At 41.8% G+C, this 23,114-nt stretch overlaps 1 protein-coding gene across 1 annotated transcript; it reads left to right on the top strand.

Annotated features, from left to right (window-relative positions):
- The first annotated feature begins 4,585 nt into the window (after positions 1 to 4,585).
- GSC (goosecoid homeobox) lies at positions 4,586 to 6,611 on the top strand. The gene is made up of 3 exons (XM_057428399.1): positions 4,586 to 5,308; positions 5,485 to 5,744; positions 6,287 to 6,611. Exons 1-3 carry the CDS (start codon positions 4,978 to 4,980, stop codon positions 6,437 to 6,439), a joined length of 744 nt encoding a protein of 247 aa, XP_057284382.1. The 5' UTR covers positions 4,586 to 4,977; the 3' UTR covers positions 6,440 to 6,611.
- The last annotated feature ends 16,503 nt before the right edge of the window (positions 6,612 to 23,114 follow it).

The raw sequence follows: 23,114 nt of genomic DNA, 5'->3' as shown, positions 1-23,114 counted from the left end.
GCTTATCCACCCAATCAACATTAGGAGGTTTATTTATGTGAGACAGATATATTAGTAATAAATGGATTTATTCAGTAGCTTGGTGAATTTCTACCCTACAAATTAATTTTAGTTTAAGTAGACTTAAAAATGAGTGATTCCACTGCTTTTATGGGCTATATCCTGAAGCCCTTAGCAAGTTCTATTCTGCTCTTCAGAAGAATAATAAAAAAGAAAAAGCCACTAATTGAAGTCAACGTGGAGTTGAAACCTGCAAAAGACTTGGGAACTGGTGAAGCTCAAGCTAGTTTCTAGTGAACATGCAGCTAGCTAAGTGGCAATTCAAATGGTTATGGCATGCTGATACGCATTTTATGCAATATTCCTTATATAACAGTCTGCTTTAGTTTTTACAGACCAAGAAAGTCTGTAAAAGAGAAACTGGTAGAATTCAGAAGGCATATCTGGGTTTTCTTTATCGCACCTACTTGTACTTTAGCCAGATTTTGTTCTAAGACATTAATTTGACATGCAAGACAGGTCTGTGCTCCGTTGAAGCCTGTTTCCATTGATTTGTCTGTTGTTTTTTAGAAAACAAGACAGAGAATACTCTTTAGTATTCCGGTTTATTCATTTTAATCAGATAGAGTGGCACATTCTCACCTCATTTGCAGTTATTAATTCCAACTGGACTTTGCTTTTGAAATGTCCCTTCTCTTTTCGCCCTCCATGCTGCCACTTGAGAGTTGAAATGTAGCAAGAATGTAATGTTCGGTGCCAGTTTTCTGAATTACAGGGTGACTGCTTTAGCTGATCCCAAAAAGCAAGTGTCTTTTTATACCGCATAAAAGCCTGAAATGTTTACATATCAAAAGGCTATAGGCCAATTTCTGTCAAAATTATACATGAAGTTAAGCAGTACAAGCAATTTATTTAAACACTAGTCATTGTAGAAAAATTCAAAACCATATGCTCTTTTAGCAGTTTTTCACAAATGCATTTGACCCATGACTTGGCAAGACATGCATGCTTCATAATTTACTCTAAATTTCAAATCCCCTTGACATTTAAATAAAAGATCTTCATTAATAAAGTTTATATGAATGAAAACTTTACAAGCTGATATTGTTAGAGAGAAACTGGGGGGGGGGGGAGGGGGGGGGAAGAAAGACGAAATCTCCTCATTTCTGCCTCGTTTTCAAATTACTGACTTTCATAATCAGTTCAAGATAAGTTTGTTCAAGGAACAAATTACCGTAATCTCACATTGTATGATTTTTTTTCTTTTTTTTATTTTATTTTGGGGGGTGGGGGGTAGGGAAGGGAGGTGTGTGAAACAATGATGCAATCAGTGTGAAACAAGCGTGGGGGACTCCAAATGCTGATGGCACTCGGACTTGGGAGCTGTGCTGCCAAACGCCGTTTCCGAGACGGTTTCACAGCTGGGGGTGACCCACCAGAAAGCGGACGGAGTCCGGCTGTATTGTATCCTCTCAGCCTTGGCTGGGGCCCGCCGCACCGGAGCAGCTCAGGCGGGGCGGAGGCTTCTCGCCAGCTCCCGGAGGGAGGGCCGGGTAGCGGGGCTCCGGTGCGGCTCCCGACATCAGGCCGGGCTGGGAAGGCGGAGAGCTCCGCGCTCCAAGAGTTATTCCTTAATACCGTAAATCAAAACACCGGCCGACTTCTCAACCATCGCATTTTCATAGTCTTGTGCATGGTGATTGCTTTGGATGAAATCGTGTTTGAGTAATAATGTTGAAAATCAGTGCAGCGTTTACTGTATTTCATACCTAACAGCTTGTTCCGCCCGATGCTATGCTCCTCTTTAGATCTCTCTCTCAACCCATGCTGTGACCACCCTCCAGTAACAAACAATTGCTTAGCAACACTATGCAGCACAATTTGCTTGCGTTTCATTTGTTATTACAATTTCATCCCGACATTGTGTGACAACTGATTGTTTGTTTAGAGAAATTTTACGTTTGCGAGGTTGAAGAGCGGGTGCGAAATGAGAACCTCCGAGAGCAGGTTTGGCCAAGCGGGTATTAGAACTAGGGGAATTCACGGCGAGATTACTAAGATTAAAACAAAACAAAAGAGAACTTCCCCACGGGGCTGACGACTTACTAAAAAAAATGATCTCTAAATTAAGAATAGAGGGAAGCGCTGTAAGGCGGTGGCTCATCCCTCAGCAGAACCTTCCCGATCGCACGACCCCGGCGGTATTTGCCCCGGCTGACCCCCAGGTTCTAACTCGTGTCCCGCTGTGCTGCCTTCACCTGGGATAATCGGGACTGGCGCGGAGAGTAAAACCCGGTGCAAGAGATGATCGACACCCAAAGAGCTCGGGCCCGGCGGAGGGTATCCCCAAGGCGGCTCTCCGCATGAGAGGGATTTCGGGGGGGGGGGGGGGGGGAGGGCAATTTGGGGACAGAGTTTTCTCCCCTCCGCCCGCCTCCCTTTCTCCTTGCGGGTCCAGCAGAGAGCCCCGTCCTATCCTGCCGCCGCCGAGCACGTCAGGGCAGGCAGGGCACAGCCCGCGAAGACCCCAAAGGCACCCGCGGAGGGGATATTCGCCTTCCCGCCGGGTGGAGAGGCGGCCGTGCCGCTGCTCTCGGCACCCCCAGGGCCTGGCCCTCTTGAGGACTGCTGCCCTACCTGCCTGAAGCCCGCCTCGCCGCAGAGGCTGGACAGGCCGCCGAAGAGACGCTACCGCACTTTGCGGCACAGCTCCTGAGGACGTGAACGGGCATCCCGGTGGCGAGATTAAGCAGCTCCCTGCTCTGCGCTCAGACTGGGCAAGCTGAACCCGGCGAATTACTCACCGGAAACCCCCCCAACAATCCAGTCCCAAACTCCCCCGAAGCCCCAACCCCAAATCAACAATAAAAAAAGTAAAGCCCTCAAAACAACAATAGAAAATCCAAACCACCCCAAAAAAACAACAAAAACCAAAACCCAAACCAGCTCTGCCAATTAGTTTCACTTTATATTAAAAAAAAAAAAAAATGTAAAATTTGAGCGAAGCTCATGTCTAAATTTCAAAGGTAGAAAGCAATTATTCGGCAAATAAATTGAAGTAAGGGAAAAGATGCTGTTAATGAATCCCATCGCAACGTAACAAAAAGAGAGAATTAAGCCCTGGCGGGTTTTGGGTTTTGGTTTTTTTGGGTTTTTTTCTTCTTTTTTCTTTTTTTTTGAGGGGAGGGGGTAAGAGACGGGGGGTTGGTTTGGGGTTTTTGTTTCGATTTTTTAAAAAAAAAAAAGTTTATACTAGTCTTCTTCTAGAAATAGGGGTTTGGTTCAGATCATTCTCAGATGCGGTTTTAAATCCTGGAACATCGAGGAAAGGAAAGATAAAGTGCGAGTAAGCGCTAACGAGGATATTCTTTGTTGAGGGAAAATAACGTGTTCCTCGTAAACGGACACTAATGGCTTGTTTTCATTTCAGCGTACAGTTTCCTACCTTCTTTGATGGAAGGTTGATGGGGTAAATAGTCTAATCTTATTCAGTTTACCTCCTGTGGATTCCCAGTGACAGTCGTGACAGACGAAGTATTCTGCAAATCACAAGAGCCAGCTACCAACAGAGTCAAGCGTCTTAATAGGAAGAGTTTTGGCGACGTAAAACTGCTCCATTTTAAATTCACGAAATATGCAAAATATAAAGTTCTCCTTATCATGGCAACTCTACGGGCGCGCTGGTTTTTGTTGTTTTTTTTTTGTGTTGGTTTTTTTTTTTTTGCTGTTTTTTTTTCTTTTATTTTTCCTAAGGAAAAGAAAAATTATTCCTCAAGAAGAAATGAAAAAAGCACGGGGATGGATCAGAAGTGAATCGGACCACCTACCAGACCCGGAGATTTGGATGCCACTGGTCTTTAACATTTCCACCTCTTGGCTAGTTTAAAAATAAAAAGGGATACTTGTTTGGATCTGAATCTGCTAAATAATAAAAAAAAAAAAAAGGAAAGAAAAAAGGAAAATAATCCCAGTGTACAACATTCATGGGTCTTGGTTCCGTCAGGTGATCTAGCAAAATAGCAAAATAGCAAAAAGAAAAGGCAAATAGTTCATTTACTCAGTGAAGAGGTTGTTGCTTCACTGCATAAGCTTAATTCAGAGGAACGCATACTTCTCAGTGCCCTTTCAGTTCTCAGAGCCGGGGGAACGCAAGATTCAAACCCAGCTACCGAAACACTTGGGGGGGGGGGGGGGGGAGGGTGTATAGTTGTATCGCAGTTTATTTTTCTTTTTCTTTAAAGTGCTGCTTAACGAATTCGAAGTATAAATAATGATTCTGAGATTCAGACAGAGGAAATCGCACCCACTAATGTGAACTAACACGAGCGAAGTAGGTGCATAACAGACAAAGCTAGGAGCTGCTAACCACTTCTTCACAATGGCATTAATAAGATTAACCTGGGCAATTAGCCGGTGCAGCAGAGAGCAAGCCTAAATCTGAGGCCTTTCAAAAAAAGCCATTAATGGAAAGGATTACGTTAATTTCATTAATTCTCAATACACAGTGCAGGGTTCCTTTCACTCCTTTGTGTAACCCCCACCCTTTCCCCCCAAAAAAGGGGGAGAAAAAAAAAATCAAATCTGGTTTTGTCATCTGCGTATTAGCAGGAACTAAATCCAGGATGACGTCGCCTGGGTATAAAAAAGGGAAGAGGTTCAGATGGATTATACTCCGAGCAGCCCTCTGGGTTGAGATCAGTGAACAGGCGAGAATTGAGGGGGAAAAGTTCCAGGGGTGGATCCTGCGCATAGACACACACACACACGCACACGCGCGCACAGACACACACACACACACTCTGCCCGCAGGCTGCCCTCGGAAAAAGCTCTGCTCTTCTCTCCCCGATCCCTTCTTCAGATTTCTCCGAAAAGTTTCGATTTCGTGTCTCTCCAGCCTCCCCCCCCCCAACTCCCCAGCCGCCTACCCCCGTCCCCCCGCCCCAGCCGATCGCCTGCCCTGCCCCGCAAGCCTTGGGCATGCCTGTGAGCATGTTCAGCATCGACAACATCCTGGCGGCCAGACCCCGCTGCAAGGACTCGGTGCTGCTACCCCCGAGCGCTGCTCCCGTCGTCTTCCCCGGCCTCCATGGGGACTCGCTCTACGGCAGCGCCTCCGACTACAGCGGATTTTACACCCGGGCGGTGGCACCGGCCTCCGCGCTGCCGCCGGCGGTCACCGGATCTCGGCTGGGCTACAACAACTACTACTATGGGCAGCTGCATGTGCCGGCGTCACCCGTGGGCCCTTCCTGCTGCGGGGCAGTACAGCCCCTGGGCACGCAGCAGTGCTCCTGCGTGCCCCCCGCAGGTAAGGCGGCCCCGCGTACGGGCGCTCTTTGTCCCGCAGCCGCGGGGCAGGGGCGGAAGCCGGGAACCGGCGGGAGGGTTGTTTTATTTTTTTTTTTTTATTAGGAATGGGGGTAGGGGGAGCAGCAGCAGCGATTTCATGCAAAGCGTGTCGTCGTCTCGTCTGTCTGTCCGTAGGTTACGAGGGCACTGGGTCAGTCCTGATGTCCCCTGTTCCCCATCAGATGTTGCCCTACATGAACGTGGGCACTTTGTCCCGGACGGAGCTGCAGTTACTGAACCAGCTGCACTGCAGGAGAAAAAGGCGGCATCGGACGATCTTCACTGACGAACAGCTGGAAGCGCTGGAAAACCTCTTTCAGGAAACGAAATACCCAGACGTGGGCACCAGGGAACAGCTGGCTAGAAGGGTGCATTTAAGAGAGGAAAAAGTGGAGGTATTTTGCTTTCCTTTACTCTTTTCTACCCTCTCCTTCTCTCATTTAATCGTTCTCGGCCTGGGGGTACCTCGGAACAGCTGTAGTCCCGCTCCGCCGGCCGCGGCGAGCTCCGGGAGACAGAGCAGCAGGTTTACATGGGGAGAAGGAAAGATTATTACTATAACTACTACTGCAACTGCTACTACTACTACTACTACTACTACTACTACTACTACTACTACTACTACTACTACTACTGCTACTTAATAATAATTTCCAAGCGCCTTTCTGGGGCGGCTGGACGAGCTCGTCATACGGCTGGCAGCAAATGGTGAGAGGCGGCCGTGGCTCCTGAGAGGGTTCAGCCTTTCCCACTCGAGCGGCAGCGGTAGTTTTCTCTCCTTTCCCCGCCGGCCGAGGGCAGCCGCTGCCGCAGAGCGGCTCCTCCGCGGCTGCGAACTGCTCCGTACGAAGCAGGGCTCGGGCGGGGCGAGGGGGGGGTCTGCGGGTTTGCATGCTTTCATTATTTTCCCTAATAGTTTGACTTCTTAACGTAACAGGTTTGGTTCAAAAACCGCCGGGCAAAGTGGAGGAGGCAAAAGCGATCGTCTTCGGAGGAGTCAGAAAACGCACAAAAATGGAATAAAGAGTCTAAAACTTCTCCGGAGAAGAGACAAGAGGACGGGAAAAGTGACCTGGACTCCGATAGCTGATACCTCGCTGGGGGGGGGACGTTTCTCGTGGATTGTCGGATACGCTCCAGAGGATGCTACTAATCTTGCACAAGCTCTGCCTTGTTGGAGGGGGAAAATATCTGTATATAATGTACAATGCCCCGAGTTGATTTCGTGTAAATAAAATGTGTTGCGGAGGTGTTGCACAGGTAGACGGCGGCGCGTTTGTTCATCCCTGAACCATGGGGAGCGGATGGCGGCGGTGCCCCCCTTCGGGGGCTCGCCGGCGCAGTTACTCATTTAACGAAGTTTCGCATAATTTGAGAGAAAGCTGAGGGTAGTACGCTGTCAGCCGGGCCCGCCTGTCTCCCGCTCACTGCAGGCTGAGAGACGATGGCAGATCCTCCACCCCGAAGGAACGGGCGGACGCCCAGCCCGGCCGGCTCCGGCGGCAGATCGCGGGACAGCCCTGCCGAGGCCTCCGGGTGCGGGGGCCAGGCAGGGAACAAACCCCACTCCGCCTCCGAGGGTTCCTCTCTGCGCGATACCGACCTGTCCGTTCTTCCTCTGGGAGAGCTGTAGGACAGCCCCCGGTCCCCTGCTCCCCAGGCCCCGCGGGGCCTGTCGGGCTGGAGGCGATGCCCTTAGGGAATACTCAGAGGCAAAGCAAATCTAGACTCGCACTTGCTATTCTGTCCTGTTTCCTTGCGCTTTTCTCCCCTTCTCCCTGTGGGTATGCCCTGCTGAGTTTCCAAAGCGTTTGCCTTTCATCCCCGTTTAGAAAAGTTATCTCAGTGTTTTAAATTGCTATTAATAAATTTCAGCCATTATCAGATGAATAACGCGTAAGGGGAGTAGGAGCTGCTTTGAAGAATGTTTCACAGTAAGTTGCTTCCTCTTTGAAGCAGTACCTTTTTGATTAGGAAAGCAGTGACAGCCTGGTCTCATTATGCTATTCCGTTTGTGAGGGTCTTGTAAAAGAGAAGTCTATTCTCCCCGTAAAATTCACATTCGTTTTCCTTATGTTTTTTGTTTTTTTTTTTTTCCCCTGTGACTCCCCATTTCTTAGTTCTCGTCCCTTCAGAGCAGAACCACCATGGTTTCTCTACGCTGCCTTGTTTAGAATTAACTTTCTCTCTGCTGGTCTACAAAAACTATCTGTAGATTTAAAACAAATAACCTGAAGGTGTAAAGCCAATGCAGATAACCTCTGGCTGGAAATCTTCATGCTGTGCCTTTAATTCAGAAGTTAAGTTGTACTGAGACATTTTTCCTTCATTACGGCCAATGCCTAAACTCACCTGTATCGGTTCAGCTCATCTGTATCAGACAAGAAGTTGGTTTATATAAATGTGCTCACCATCACTTCCAGTGGCATTAGAAAGGGTCAGTTGCTGTGTTGATTGTCCTTGTGCTGCTCCTCTCTTTTCTGAGTTGTCCAGCTTTTCATGGGTGTTGTACAGTGGTCTGTGTTGCAGGTGTTAGTGTGATAGAGCCAATCTCAGTACCTGTCTGCTCAGATAACATTTCTTAATGTACCCATGTTTCTATGTAGATGTGGGATCTCTCTCTGAGGAATGTATTCCAGGTTCAAGATGTAGGAACAGCTGCTGTGGAAGAAACTAAGTTTGGTTCTGTATGAGTCAGTCCTTTAGGGGGCTTACAGCTTCATAGCTACTGCTCTCTCGAGGAGAAGAAGAAATTTAGTTTCTTGTTCCTTAGCACAGCAGAGGAGGACAGGGAAAAGTAAATGGATTATTCTTCTTTCATATATACCATGGTTTTTGACTCTACAGAGCTTTATGTCTGCATTTTGGAGATGTGACAGATGCATATCTGATCTCTATAAACTGTATTGAATTACAACCCAGCAGCACAAAATATTGGTTCTCAAATTACTGAAAATTAGTTTTCAAAATAAGTATTTTGTTATGTTATATGAAGGAAGTCTCACTGAGTGGATTTTTAACATCATCTGTCCTGTATTTAGCCATTGTTAGGCTTTAAAGTGCAGGTATAAATTGCCAATAAAAGCCAGGTCTGAGAATAATATTGCCTGGGATTTTGCAAATGCTTATATATTTTCTTTATTTCCCAGGTATAAATAGTCTTATTGCCCCAATGGGACCTTGGTAGGGTTTTGTTTTGTTCTGCATTTTTGTGTGTTGGGTGGTAATTTTGGAAGTCACTATTAAGGATTTTAGATTGCATAGTTGAATGTGCGAGTTAAACTGGATCTAGGTTTGTAAGCAGTGAGCTATAAATATATTTTTCGTAATCAGTACTTCAGGTTGTAGTCTACATCTTTACAGATTTTTAGACTTTTCCAATGGGAGCAAGGTGCTCAAGAATCACGGAAGCTCCAGGTCACTGAACATGCCAATTTACGGATTTGTTTAGAACTTCTTGTTCTGTGAGTGTATAGGGTGTGACATACAAATCAACCCTTGTGTTCCAAAATGCACTTTCCATGCATGGGATTGTGATGCAGTCATCACTGTTTGCTTTAAAATCACATTGTACCTTAGCCTGAGTTAATTTTTCAGTTTCTTATAAACTCTTGAGTACCATAAGCTTGATCTTGCAGTCCTGGGTATCTATTGTTATTACTACACATAGATGTAAACCTATTAGAGTTAATATCACTTTAAAATCTAATTGAAAAGCAATCTTAATATTGACCCAAAAGCTTTAGCTTACTTGTTAAAAATGGCACTTGTGCCATCGGACAACAGGGTAGCTGTCTCTTTCTTTTTCTCACTAGTCTTTGTTGAAAACCTAAAGGCTTCATTCATTTTTCACGCTACAAAATCACATCCTGTGCCATATGGAAGAGTTCGATAACTGAAAAGTAGTGTGACAATTGCATCACAATTATCAAGAAAGTAGAAAAATGAAATGGTTGAAAATTTGAGGACAATTGCAGTAAGAAGGTCTCTCATTCACTGGTACTACTTGGTTAGCATATCTTGTCTCTAATTGTTTCTCTGGGTTTTTATTTTAGGAGAACTCCTACATGACAAAATGCAAATGCCGTTTCACAACTTCCATGATTTTCCCTTTCTGTTGGTGCAGTAGGAGCAAGGCAGAGTGAGGGACCTGAATATGTGCTATGTTCTATCAGGTTCATTTCTAACAAAAGGGCTCTGAAAAGAGTTGGTTGTGGTTATGTTTGTTAGAGATTGTCTAAGAGGGAGACCAAAATAGATTTCTTTAGTTGTCGTTTTGTTTTGTGTGTGTCTCCTCCACTACAATTTACAACCTTGCATCTTGGTGCAAACCCATTCTCAGAAGATTTGATATTTCTGAAACGTGTTGTATGGTTCATGGTACTGATGTACTATCAAGGTTTTACAACAGGAGTTTCTTGCTGTCTCACTGATTGTGAAATGTTGGACTTCTTTCTCTTTAAATTTCTGTGTGTAGAATGACGAATATACCTTTCAGATCTCACCAGGGAGAGGTAGGATGCGGGGAGAATTATAAAAAGAAGCATAAGATACTTCAGAGGTTTACTGCTGTAGTAAAGACTTATTCCAGATAATGCATGCATTATAGGAGTAATAATTGAATAATTATACAAAAGGAGCACGCACCAAATAAATCTTCCTGACACCAAGCTGGTTTAGGTTATGGAATTCTCTTGCAAGGGAAAGCTAAGGAGAGCAATGTGTAGTGAGGGTACAACCCAGAAGCTTTCTGTGGTGTAGAGGCAGATTAAGAAAACTGATGCATACCTTCATTGTGCTATCTGCATTTAGACAGCCAAAATTTATGTTTCTACTTAGTACCCAATTTACCGTATTTATTTCTGTGGTCTTGTTGTAATAAGTAATACTGGAAAGCAGAGGTCAGACTTTCTTTTTTTTTGTTCCTTGACATAAAGAGATTTATTATCAACTGAAAATCTGGACACTTTTTTTTTTTTTTTTTTTTTTTTCTTTTCTTTTCTTTTCTTTTCTTTTCTTTTCTTTTCTTTTCTTTTCTTTTCTTTTCTTTTCTTTTCTTTTCTTTTCTTTTCTTTTCTTTTCTTTTCTTTTCTTTTCTTTTCTTTTCTTTTCTTTTCTTTTCTTTTCTTTTCTTTTCTTTTCTTTTCTTTTCTTTTCTTTTCTTTTCTTTCAGTTTTACTAGTACTTGAGTGAACTGGTTTTGAGCTTTACCATAATGGGATCCCGAGAATACAAACTATGCAAACTCTTTCTTACACATGACCTGTGAAGCAAACATTTGGATTAGTGGAAGTTATACATACATTAAAAAAAGGACAATATTAAGATGAGTCCGTTTTTTTTGTGCTCCATCTGTATTTATTGGTTCTCTGGGGTCAGACACTATGGAGCATAAATGAACAAAAATTAAAGAGTTTTTGGTTTGTATTCTACCCCCCTAGGGTTTAATTCCATTTATACTGTTTTCCTTCTTTAGAGACCTGGTGAGTCCTGACTAAACCTAGAGAAGTTTAGTCAAATTACTCTGTTCCTCCGGAATTGCCACTTAACCTGATTTTTAGAGTCTGTTATACAAAGGTAACAATTGTAGCAGCTATATGTTAGAACGTAAGCAATTAATACAAAATTTAAAGTGACCTATCTCTGTAAAATATCTGACAACTTTAAATGTAGAAACCCACATTACAGTATTCTGGTTTGTACTGAAAATATCCAAAGCTGGTTAACCTAGATGTAAAATCAAAAAATGAATCAGACTTCTTTCAATTTTTATTTCCAGGATAGAATAGATGTCTACAGACAGACAAAGACTATATCCCCCAGGACATATGGCAAAACTTAAGGCACAACTGAATGGAATAATAAGGGGCAGGAGAAAGTCCAGGAAGCTTGTTATAGCTTAAGAGTACCCATGCATGTTGAAAGTTACTTCATCTCTGTCTTCTAAATGGTGTCTGAATATCGATGTTTGTATTTCTTTTCCACTCCTTGTCTGGACAAAGATGCATGCTTCCCTTGGAGATTTGGTGCTTCACCTATTAGCATACCCCAAAACATGCTGAATACATGTGTCAACGTTGAAGTTATAAATGTTCCTTTGCATTATGTCCTGGAAAAGGGTCTTCTCAAAAAACTCTGAAATAAGCATTGAATCCTCACCAGAACCTGATTGTGTTTGTATAAGTCCAATAATAATAAAACTTAATGTTTTTTTTATCTTTGAGGGGATTTATTGAGTGTTTGCTACCCAGTAACTGCAGATGGCTTTGCTGCCATTGTGTGTTGGGTTTCACCTTGACTACACCCTTGGCAAAAGGGATGGATTTGGCTTATGGAGCCCCCTTCCTCTGAGCTGAAGCATCTTTAACAGGATAACTGCTTCCCTTTCTGACCAAGGTGGGTGGACCTGGGAATATGGCAGACTTAATACATTCTTTTCCTGGAAAAATCCCCAAGGAATTGGGAGCAATATTCTGATGGCATCATTTCAGAGTCCTGAGTGGTAGGGTAGCATCACAACCCATTGTATCTGTGCTGCAGCTGCAGTGATGGAATAAGCTACTGAGAACAAGGATAAGAACTTCTGAAGCTGGCATCTCTCTTGTCCAAGGTGTATTACACCTGAACATAACTTTATTTATTTCCTTTATCTTATGCGTTTGGCAAACTGTCAAAGAACTCACTGTTACTTTTAAGCATGATCCTGAGTAGGGGAACTACTGTTACTCCATTTTTCTGTTGGAAATGCTTAGGTTCGTCTTCCTCAGGGGACATGCAGGAAGTCTTTTGGTGCAGTGTGAGGAAGCAGAAGTGATGACATTTTTTCCCTGGTGAATTTTACTGCCATCACCTTGTTTTCCTGTGATCCTGGTGGAAATTTGACTTTGCTGGTGAAAATAAGGCCCTCATGGTTATGCTTTATGTAATTATATGTATACTTTCTCCTGGTTCACAAATGAATTACACATTTTTGCCGTGTGAGTGAACCCAAACTGAAGGCTAAATTAATGAAAGATAAGTGAAGGTAGGAAAAATATAGTTTGGGTGTATGAAAGATGTATTTCTAAAAGCCACAAAATGATAGCCCTGACCCACTTGGCTTGCACACCCAAAAACTCCGGTTGAGTGTTGCATGTGTAAGGAATGCAGTACCAGCAGAGAACGAGTAACTTCCAATTAAGAAAAGAGAATGGAAAAGAGTTCTTTTTGTGCCAAATTTTACCCCATAGTGGATAATTACAGCAAAGTTGTAAACCCCTTAAAAGCTATAAGGCACCAGTGTAATGAAACACATAACTGAAATTTACTGTACTTGTGTAGATTGTAAGCTTACACTCGAATATTTAGTCTTTAACTTCTTAAATTTGTAATGTCCACAAAGGGCTTATAAGCACTAGATTTTTGATTAAGCGTCTCAAATAAACTACTGCTATTGTTATCACTGTAAATCTCCCTAACCTAAGAGGCTCAAGGATGCTGATATTTTGTGTGGAAACTGCAACGATTTAGAAGGGCATGAACCCAGTACCCTTTATTTAGAGCTTCCTGTCATTATACAGAAAGACCCAGGCTTTGTTTACACCAGTTATTAGGTCTTATTTGTTTAATATTGTTTTTTCATTGGTTTTATACTGTGTTTATCATGCTCATTTTTAGAATGTACTGTATTTTACTTTTAGTTTACCCTAATGCTATGGAGACAGTGTTTCACTGTGAAACTTATCCATTGTGGCTCCCTTAGCCTGATTGAAAGGATGACATGGAGGTCTGACCTGAAACCTCTGTGAATTAATGTGAAACTTTCTTCTTGAGCTGGTAATATTTCCCGATTAGATTAATGGATAGGGTTATTTTGCAGTGCAATCAGTTAATCCCAGGTCAAAAGGGCTAAAGATTATGGGACAGAACCATGCAGGAAGGGATCATTAGTAATCCCAGGGGAGCTTTCTCTCCTTAAAACTCTGTAACTGTTCTGCTCTGATTTGTTTAGCTAAAACAACCCTCCCCATCTTGTACAACCCTTCCCTTCCCATTTGACTTGTTTAGCTACAGCAACCCATCCCATCATTGGTAGGGATGCATACTAAAGTCACTGCAGTTAGTACTGTTGATGTTGATGGAATAAACTTTAAGGATGTATCTGTATTTATGTTAAATATTTTAGTGGGGTACTTTATACGATAAAACCCATGTTTCTGCACTGGAATAATTATACTAGTGCAGCATAGTCTTTAAATGAGTAAATTATTGCTGCTTTTCAGAGACAATAATGTTGTTTGCAAGTGTGTGCTTGATGTAGAAGTAGGTATTTTCTATGCAATAAGGCTTGACTAGGGTCAACAATCAGAGGCCCTCGGATTTTGTGTGAGGCTTATCTCCACCTACATAAAGGCAAGATGAAAGTTCATTGATACCCATCACGCTTGGCCTTAAAGGAACATCTGATTTACCAGATGTTTAAGAAAATCCAGAACAGTGTTCCTGAATTGGAAAGCAGCTGTATTTTTCTCTGCTCACGTATTCATTGGCACAGCTGCTTCAGATATCCGGGCATCTAAATTATTGTGACATCAGAAAAAAACACTGAAACAGGGACTGATTATGGCCATATTGCTTATGATGGTTTAATGCTTTGGCTGACTGATCACTGAGAAAGCTCTTCAGTCAGCACACACTGAAGTTAAAGAGCAAGTAGAATTCATGTTCAGGACTGAGAGCTAGGACATTAGATGTGCTGGAGTCATTCTTTCTAACATCAGACTCTTTGAAGTAGCTGTCTGAAGAACAGAATCTGTTTCCATCTCATCTTCACAGTGTCTTTGGTTGCATGGTGAAAATTTTGGTCTTGGGTGGCTGGATGTCAGATAACTACAAAATTAAAAGAAAGAAGATATTTTATGTTAAAGCTAATGGTAAAAATAGCCTTTAAAAGTCTTTTGATTTGCAACTTGTCTATTTCTGCAAGGTTTTGCTGTTCTTTTCTCAGTCTCAAGTTTAGGTTCTGTTAAAAAACACTGTATATTTAAATAATGACTGTTTTAGAACTAGTCTGTTGATCCCACTCACTTCCATTTTTATTTTTTAATCACTTCTGGATCAGTACAAAGTAGAAACGCAGCTCTCCTAGAGAAACATCTGAGGATCCTTTTGACGAAAGAAGGTCTTGGGATTATAGAGACTGATCTTCACCTCTGTAGAAAAAGCATATGATCTGGAAGCACTACTCTTCCAAAGTACATTGTCAAGTCACTCTTAGCACTGGATCAAGAAGAAAGAAGAACAGCTAAGAGCTGCCTTCACACCTTTACATAATTACTGGATGTAAACTCAGTATATCTGAGTGTCTTTGACTTTTGCTAAGAGGATTTGCCCACAGATATAGCCAATAACAGTTATTGAGGGTTTTGGTTGAGGATTAAAACCATTTAAGGTTTGCTTGAAAGTGTGTTTGTACAACTGATGCATTAAGATTTTATTTTATTTTATCTTTTTATACATAGTATGAGACTAATTTCATGTTTGCTTTTGGAACAAAAAATTCAAATGCATTTGTTTGTATACCATCATGTGTTTTTGTTTTGGTTTATTTATTTTTACATCTTTTTACTGAAAGGCCTTCTGCTGTTGTTGCAGCATAATTGTGAAGACAGGAATTTACACTTGTAAATGGCTAAAGCCTTCTCACCCATATATAGAAACCCTTGTTTTTTCTGATGGGTCATGTTATGCCTATGTGACATTCAAATGGTGGGATTCCACACAGACCAATCAATTACCAGGCAGCTTAGGAGACCTGAAGGATACGGGATGATGTTTATTACAAAATTGGAAACTTCTGAGGTCTATCTTTAGTATGGAAGTGTCTTCTGTGCAGAAAAAGGTCAGTGGAATGTCATGTTGTGGTTAATGGTACACGATTTGCAGACTGTACTTGCAAGGACTGAGATCCTTCTTTACCTGTTTCAGCAGGTTTGAACCCATGCCTGGCAGATGCAAACTGGGATCCACTAACAACAATGAACTGTTCAGAAAAATTCCAGGGTCCAGAGGGTAATGTTCCAGGCTAAAGCCTTGCTGAGATAGGTTAGCCAGAGAATTTCAATGAAAAATACAGCATTTACAGTATTTAGAGTATTTACAGTATTTACAGCACAAAGATTGTGTTTACATAGTCCAGTGGATCGGACACTAGTATGAAAGAAACAGAAGAGACAGTATCCATAGTTCTGCTGTTAGAAACTCTTGGACACCTATGGTCTCATCTAGGCCAGATATATTTTCATCTGTAAAATGGAAATCATTTAATATGATTTCCATAGATATCAAGTACTATTTCTCCACTGGGGTATATTGTGAGTGTTTTCCTTTGTTCACTGCAGATAGCCATGCTTTAGGCTGGAAAATAAAAATATTTAGATGGATTTGTAATACCAGAACAAAGAGGTTTTTGGAAATGAAAAAGCTGCAAAACCCAATTTAACCTCAGTAGCCTCACCAGAGGTAGGCTGATGGGTTTGTAAACTAGAGCTCACTTTCCCCTCTGATATCTTATTTAAAATATACCCTGAAGGAAGGACAAAACAACTTTAGGTCTCATAAAGGAGGCATCTGAGCATGTGTGAGACGCCAAGGAAAGAATAGTTTGGCCACATGTTCTGCCATTCTAGGGCATGTACAGGCTGTGGAAGAAAAGATTGCAAGAGTAAGTGGGGAATAGAAGCATATAAACCCAATTTTTTTCACAGTGAGAGCTTGCAGCAGTTTCTTTTCTGAATTGTTTCTGATGAATTATTAAAGAGAGAGACTGGATCTAAAGGGTTAATAACTTGGAGAGGAGACAGAAGATTGCTCTGCCCTGGCATGGCAGTGCAGAAAATGGTAAATGAGATGGGCAGCTTCTTGATCTGTACCTGGGTGTGATATTTTTCTGGTTCTTGTATGTCATATTTGCATTGCACTACTGAAAGAATAGCTTTTCTTTCAGTATTGTCAGCATCCCACCGAGAAGTCTTACAGCACAGAGCTATCAAATGTGCTTGTAATCACATTGTGTTTTAATGTATTATTAGCTGGAATACTGTTTTGGACTGACTACAGTGCAACTCTGAAGTGGATGGGACCTTGCAAGGCCACCTACATGTGATCTTCCAGTTAACTGCTCTGGAACAGCTATTCTTGATCCAGGGCAGGAGACACAGCAGTTGGTAGTTGGCCAAATGTTGCAGCTTGCTGACCCTTCTCGTGCCATTACTGTGTCCTTCGCAGTAACAGCAGGAGTTCAACCCCATTCCATCTGGGGACTTCCCTATGCCAGAGAAATCTCTAAGGAAGTAATTAAACTGCAAACAATCTTCATAGTAAGTTGAATTTTAGCCTGTGATCTAACTTTATAACTTATTATTGAAAAGTAGGTATAACATTGCGTATTTCCTCCATAACAGTAAGGAGATTTACCTGGCTAATGTTTTGTGTTTGTTTGCTTGTTTATTTGTTTTTTCCTAGGTCTTGGAAACATAAATTATAAACATTGTAAACATTATAGATGAGAATTTTAGACAGTGGTTTAGGCAAAAATATGCAAATATGCGCTTATGTTAAATCAACCGGTAAAAATAATTAGTATGCGTTTTTGTTATTTAAGTTTATGAAGTGACCTAAACCTCTTACAGACCAAATACAATGAAGAAATTTATTCTTGAAATGCTGCTGCTCTTCAGGGACTCAGTGCCCTACAGAACTGCATATGTTCCTATTGCATGGCAACTGAGGTGTCTCAGGTATGCGGGCTTGCAGCATCTCTTGAGCATGACGTTTTCTCATGTGTTGTATATGTGATTAAAAATCATGGAAAGAGTAATTCAAATCTATTCTTTGAGTTTGTATGTCTTTTAGTGGCCAGAAGGATGGTTTCAATTTGACAAAGAATGCCCTTGTGCATTTACAGAATATAGTTTATAGCAGAATTCTATTTGAACATATCCTCTGTGTGTTGAACGTTCTGCTTCTGCTACAAGTGGCTGTATACCTGAGCTATGGGAAGGGGGGTAGCAGGGGGGTATCAGAAGAAAAAAAATCTTAGTGTCTCCATAGCAGGTATCTCCTGGTGGAAGCCAGATTGCCCATATCACCTTTCATCAAAAAAAAAAAAAAAAAGGAAAAATGGGAATTCCTGGAGTGCTTTGTGCTTTCATTACCAGTACCATATAAGTGCAGCTGGATGTCAGGGCTGTGTCATGTTTCAGTTCATTTTGGTTTGCAGCCCTTTAGTCTTTTGTGCATTTCTAGCAGTGCCACACCACAGATTTGCTGCATGTCTTTACTTTCTGCTGCCTAGAGAGCTTTATGGTGCCTTTTTATCTTTTTTTTCCCCTGTTTGTTTTGCACCTATGCCTGTTTGCTCTAAATCAGCTTATAAAGTTCTGCTGTGTGTAAGATGCAGATTCTGGCAAGAGAAAATGGGAGCTTCAAATAAAAAGAGTAATTAGTGATTTAGGATGTATACATGTGGTAATATCAGCTATTGTTTGAGCTTTTCTTATATCCAGAAAGTTGAAAGGACAGAATTAATAATGATCAACTTCACGTCCTCTGAGAATTGAGCTGTATATGTGTGTATTTAGAATGATTGTTCTTACACTAATTTATAGTCATGTTTTTCTATAGCTGCATTTTATTGTTGCATGTACATGCATGTTGCTTGTGCTGGAAATCTAGTACTGCTTTCAGAAAAGAACGTGTTCTCCTAGTGGGGTATTTTGGTTACATCTCCAATGGCTGCTCCTGAAAAGAAGCTTAAAGGATGTTGGTTGTGTTTACAGAATTCAACTCATGTTCTGAGAGATTCTTCCAAATTTCTCAATGGTCCTAATCTTTCTCTTCTCAGATAGAGAAACTCCAGAAATGGGTATGATTTGGCCTAAAAGAGCATGCTTGGTGCAGTGCTTTGCTCATTTGATTTCTTCTGTCCCAAACCACTCCAGTGAGGTTCAGTTTACTCATGCGAGATGTTCTGTCCCTGTGGTGGAGAAATTTACCCACTCCTGATGTGGAACAGATACAGAAAGCCAACTGTCAACATGTGTTTGTATAAATACATAAGCTGGTGTAGCGATCCCTTTGTAAACATCTGTACTTGAGTACCTTGTTGATTTTTGAAAGCTCCTTGGAGGACATGGGGAAGGATCTTTAACAGAACTTTAACTTGCAAGACAAACAGTCCAAGCACATATATTTTTTGATACTTTAAGCAAATTGCTCTGTTTGCCTTAGCCCAAAATTTTAGGTAAGACATGTAATTCAACAATATGTCATCTCAATAATAATTCAACAGCATAGCAATACGTACTTTATTGGAACAAATGTAGGGCATTTTTTTAAGTTTCAGCTAGACTTTACAATTCTGGTACCTTAGGTTTATCATCTTAGTTGTTAGTTAGTTCACAACATCAGTTTGAGTTGTATTTTAGAAGCATCAAACATTTCCTGGATAGGTCAGCAGGACTGTCAAACTCTTTCATTTCTATACGTTAAATCAAATTAAAGCAATACATTGTGGCAGTTGGTGGCCTTTTGAGTCATATTGTGCTCAAGCTTTAGCAGATGCAGTGTTGATGGCGCTGATGTTGATGCAGGGTGTTGATGGTGCACCAAATTGTTTCTTGCATAAGATGCTTTCTGTGGCAAAGTTACTACTATTGTAATTGGTGCATTCAGATGATGTGCAATTTATATACTCAGAATTTGCAAAAATGTCTTGTTTTGAGAGTCTTCCAAGAGCTAATGGGGCTTTTAAGGCTAAAGTTTTTTTGAAAGACAGTGTTAAACCTCTAGCAGTGTCACAGCAGTTAGGTATTGATGTGCGTCAACTCAGAGCTGACCCAATAGCGATCCTCTATGGCATGCTTATTGTCATGCTCTTGTGGAGCATTGTGTGCAGTTCTGGTGTTCTCAACATAAAAAGGACATGGAACTGTTGGAACAAGTCCAGAGAAGGGCCACGAGGATGACCAGGGCACTGGAGCGCCTCCCGTGTGAAGACAGGCTGAGGAAGTTGGGGCTGTTCAGCCTGGAGAAGAGAAGGCTGCGTGGAGACCTCATAGCAGCCTTCCGGTATCTGAAGGGGGCCTACAGGGATGCTGGAGAGGGACTCTTCATCAGGGACTGTAGTGATAGGACAAGGGGTAACGGGTTAAAACTTAAACAGGGGAAGTTTAGGTTGGATATAAGAAGGAAATTCTTTCCTATTAGGGTGGTGAGGCACTGGAATGGGTTGCCCAGGGAGGTTGTGAATGCTCCATCCTTGGCGGTGTTCAAGACTAGGTTGGATGAGGCCTTGGGTGATATGATTTAGCATGAGGTGTCCCTGCCCATGGCAGGGGGGCTGGAACTAGATGATCTTAAGGTCCTTTCCAGCCCTAACTATTCTATGATTCTATGATTTTCTGCAGGTCTTGGAGATCTCTTGATTAAATCTTCTCTGCCCAGCTTTGTGCAGCTTTTGAGATATGCTGAAATGAGAGCAGAATGGAAGGGATGTCTGATGTGCACAGTATTTCTGAATTTATTGTGTGACTCCAAACCAAACAAAGGGGAATATCACATATGACAGAGGAGTTGAAACCAAAAACACCTCACTGCCTTCTTCCTGTTCATGTTGTTACACTTCAGAGTGCTTATCTGTCAGACCCAGCAAACACTCAAGTTCATTATGGTAACACATTGCAGAAACATTATTTTTGTTTTACTTTTCACTTTTCTGTAAATGATAAAGGAGCCATGGCAGTTCTTCTTGGTTTAAGATGAGGAGACCCTATCCTTAAGATGTTGAGAAACACTGGGAGCTGATCCATGGTGTAAGAGCTGAGATAGCTTTCTGTTTATGTCACAGTAGCATCCAGCAAATGCAAATCGTAGCAGGTAATGTCAGGCTCCTGCAACGTCAAAGCAGAATGAAAGCAGGAGGAGAATTTTGGCATGAACCAAACCAGAAATAGCATCTTAAAACTGATCAGTGCTGCTTTGAATCAAGATGTTATTCAAACATCAACCTCTTTTGATGGTGAAGATAATGCCCATATATGCTAGTGTTAACATGTACACACAGTAGACAGGGTGAACTTCCTGAGCATGTATTGCAACAAACAAGACTGCCTGACGGTGATAGGAATGCAAACAGGAACATTTCCACCTGTAGATTACAGGCAATCTCCCATATGCGCAGTTTTGTGCCCATGTACTTGGCAACATGGTAAGGGCTCATGTTAATAGTTGCTTGTCTGTAATCTGGGGTTCTCAAGTGACTTCAGCTTGTCTGTGATGCAAACCTGAAAAGAGGAATTCTAGTAGTAAAAAAGTCCAACATATTTTTAGAGTTGGAGCAAAATTGAAGTAATGGGTGTTTTTATAAACCTACATTTAGTTGAAGAAGCTGGACTAGAATATCAGTGTTGTATGCACTCCTTGAAATCGCAAAAAATGTTTTGTTAATTGGAGAAGAACCACTCAGTTTGCATTGCGTGGGATGGAGGTCAGTGTCAGAGTAAAATGAGTGCTGTGCCTTGGAATGAATTACAGTTCTGAGGGATAGGTCCTGTACATTCATTTTTGGTTTTGGCATTTAATGCCTTCCTCCCATTCAAATATGTGGGAGGGATCAAACGACAAATTCTTCACTATGTATGATATGTAATTTCTCTCTTGTATTTCAGTGGGAGAAACATTAGACCCCAAAATGATTATGTGCATACTGGTAAAGAATACATCACTGCATATTTTAATGTCAGTTGCAGGAATTGCAGATTGGGTAAAATATTGTTGTCACCTTTCCCTCTTATGAATTTCTGGTTGTGTTTTTCATGTACTCTTTCAGGATGCCAGCAATCCAGAACTTGAATTCTGTGTTCTGACCTTTAGTCCTGGCCAAAGCAAAACTCTAGAGATGAACATGTCTCATGACTTCAGAACTCCAGTCCAGATCTAGGTCTAAAGAATGAAACCTACCATTTGTAAGTAGAGCTTTACATACTTGAAACAATTTGAAAGTGATCTTGAAAACTCCCCAATACACACAGTAAAAACATGGTTATTTTACAGTTGGAAAAATAGAGTAATGGGGAGGCAAAAGGCCTACTCACACTTTATGAGTCAGTAGCAAAATTTATGGGAGCTCAGGACTCCACAGCTCTGTGATTCTGAACAACTGAGGTTCAAGGATTTGCAGTCTTTTTGGTTAATTATATTCTCAAATGAGATGTCAGTTTAAATTTTGGTGCATTTACAGAGTGAATCCTGAAGTGATAGGAAATAAAGTAGAGGATGTGTATAGGAGACACCAAGTTGCACGTAAGGCAAACATTTTATATCCCAGCAGCACAGAGTGCAGAGAGCTAATAGAACCTTTCTGAGGTTTCCCTGGCTAAGTCTTATGTAGTCTTGAGAGGGTTTTGTCAAAGCCTTGTGCAGCAAATGATGCTAGAGTGGTCAGGGACAATGGTATGATTTGGATGGGCTCTTATGTGTGTTTGCATTGCTCCTGATGCTGGAGAATGAACAGAGTAGCAGAATGGAGAGGACAAAATGGCAGCCCTTCTCTTGTGAGCTCTGGATTTCACACTATGCATCCTCTGGGCTTAGCTCACTTCCACACTGTGCTTCCTTGTGGCTTCTGTTTGCATGCTTGGTTTTTGACACAAACTTCATTCATGCCCCCCCCCCCCCCCCCCCCCCGAGTCAGTTAGGCTGCACCTACAGTTTGTAGCAGGCAACCTAAGATGAGCAGAAACCTCTATCTGGTCAGTAGCATGAAGCAGGACAGAAATCTGCTCTGAGCCTCCTTACACCTTGTTTAAAACTGTGATTATAAACAAGTTTTGTGGATGGGGCCTGATCCAAACCCGATTAGAAAAATGAAAGTCCTACATCAACTTCAGTGGGGTTTGCGTCAGGCATTATGTGGCTGTTCTTACTCCTAGTGCAGTCTCTGGGATTTTTGCCAGGGATTCACTGGGAATAGTTTGACTTCAATGGGACCAGGACTAAGTCCAAGATGTGCAGGCACACAGGGAATGAACAGGCATTTTGACCGTTTCTAATCCTCTCTCAAGGCTCCACAACAATGCAAAGTGGTGTAAAGCAGCGTAAACAATTACATATCCTAGGAACAGTGATGCAAATTCTAAGCACAAGAAATTTTATTGAATGTTATCAAGGTTCCTTAGTAGTTAATTTGATTGAATGTGGCTCTCTGAATGCTTTTTCTCTAAAAGTGATTTACAAAGTGTTTTAATATGAAGAGTTTCCAAAGGCTCTTGGATGTCAAAGAAGAGCTATTAATCTTCATATTAGTGTTTTGAAAAACAGCATGTGTTTCTTGATTAGTTGATATTTGTTTGCATTCTTCTTTTCTACAGGGGATTATTGCTTTGATCTTTTTTAGCATACTGTAGCTGTTTTACAAATAGCAGTGGAATCTTTTCATGTTTATAAACTGGTGTTAATCTGTTTTTTCACTGATGAAAAGAGGGGCTGAAGCCCACAAAGAATATTGAAAAACCTCCAATGTAAATTTTAATAATCTTTATCTTATGAAACAGTATTCATCTAGCTAACACATCATGTGTATGACCGTCTCAGACAAGTCATGGTGGTGCCAATTCTGCCGAGCTCTTGCCTGTGCTGATCATCTTAGTGACTTCAGCAGGGGCTGATCATGAGATGAAAGATTTCTGCCTGCTGCCTTTGCTAGCGAGAAACTCTTAGTAGTTCAA

This window comes from Pezoporus wallicus, unplaced genomic scaffold, assembly GCF_028554395.1.
Source record: "Pezoporus wallicus isolate ANWC-B61680 ecotype Strahan unplaced genomic scaffold, APGP_CSIRO_Pwel_v1 contig_6936, whole genome shotgun sequence".
Lineage (NCBI taxonomy): Eukaryota > Metazoa > Chordata > Aves > Psittaciformes > Psittacidae > Pezoporus > Pezoporus wallicus.
This window is presented reverse-complemented; position numbering and strand designations above follow the sequence as displayed.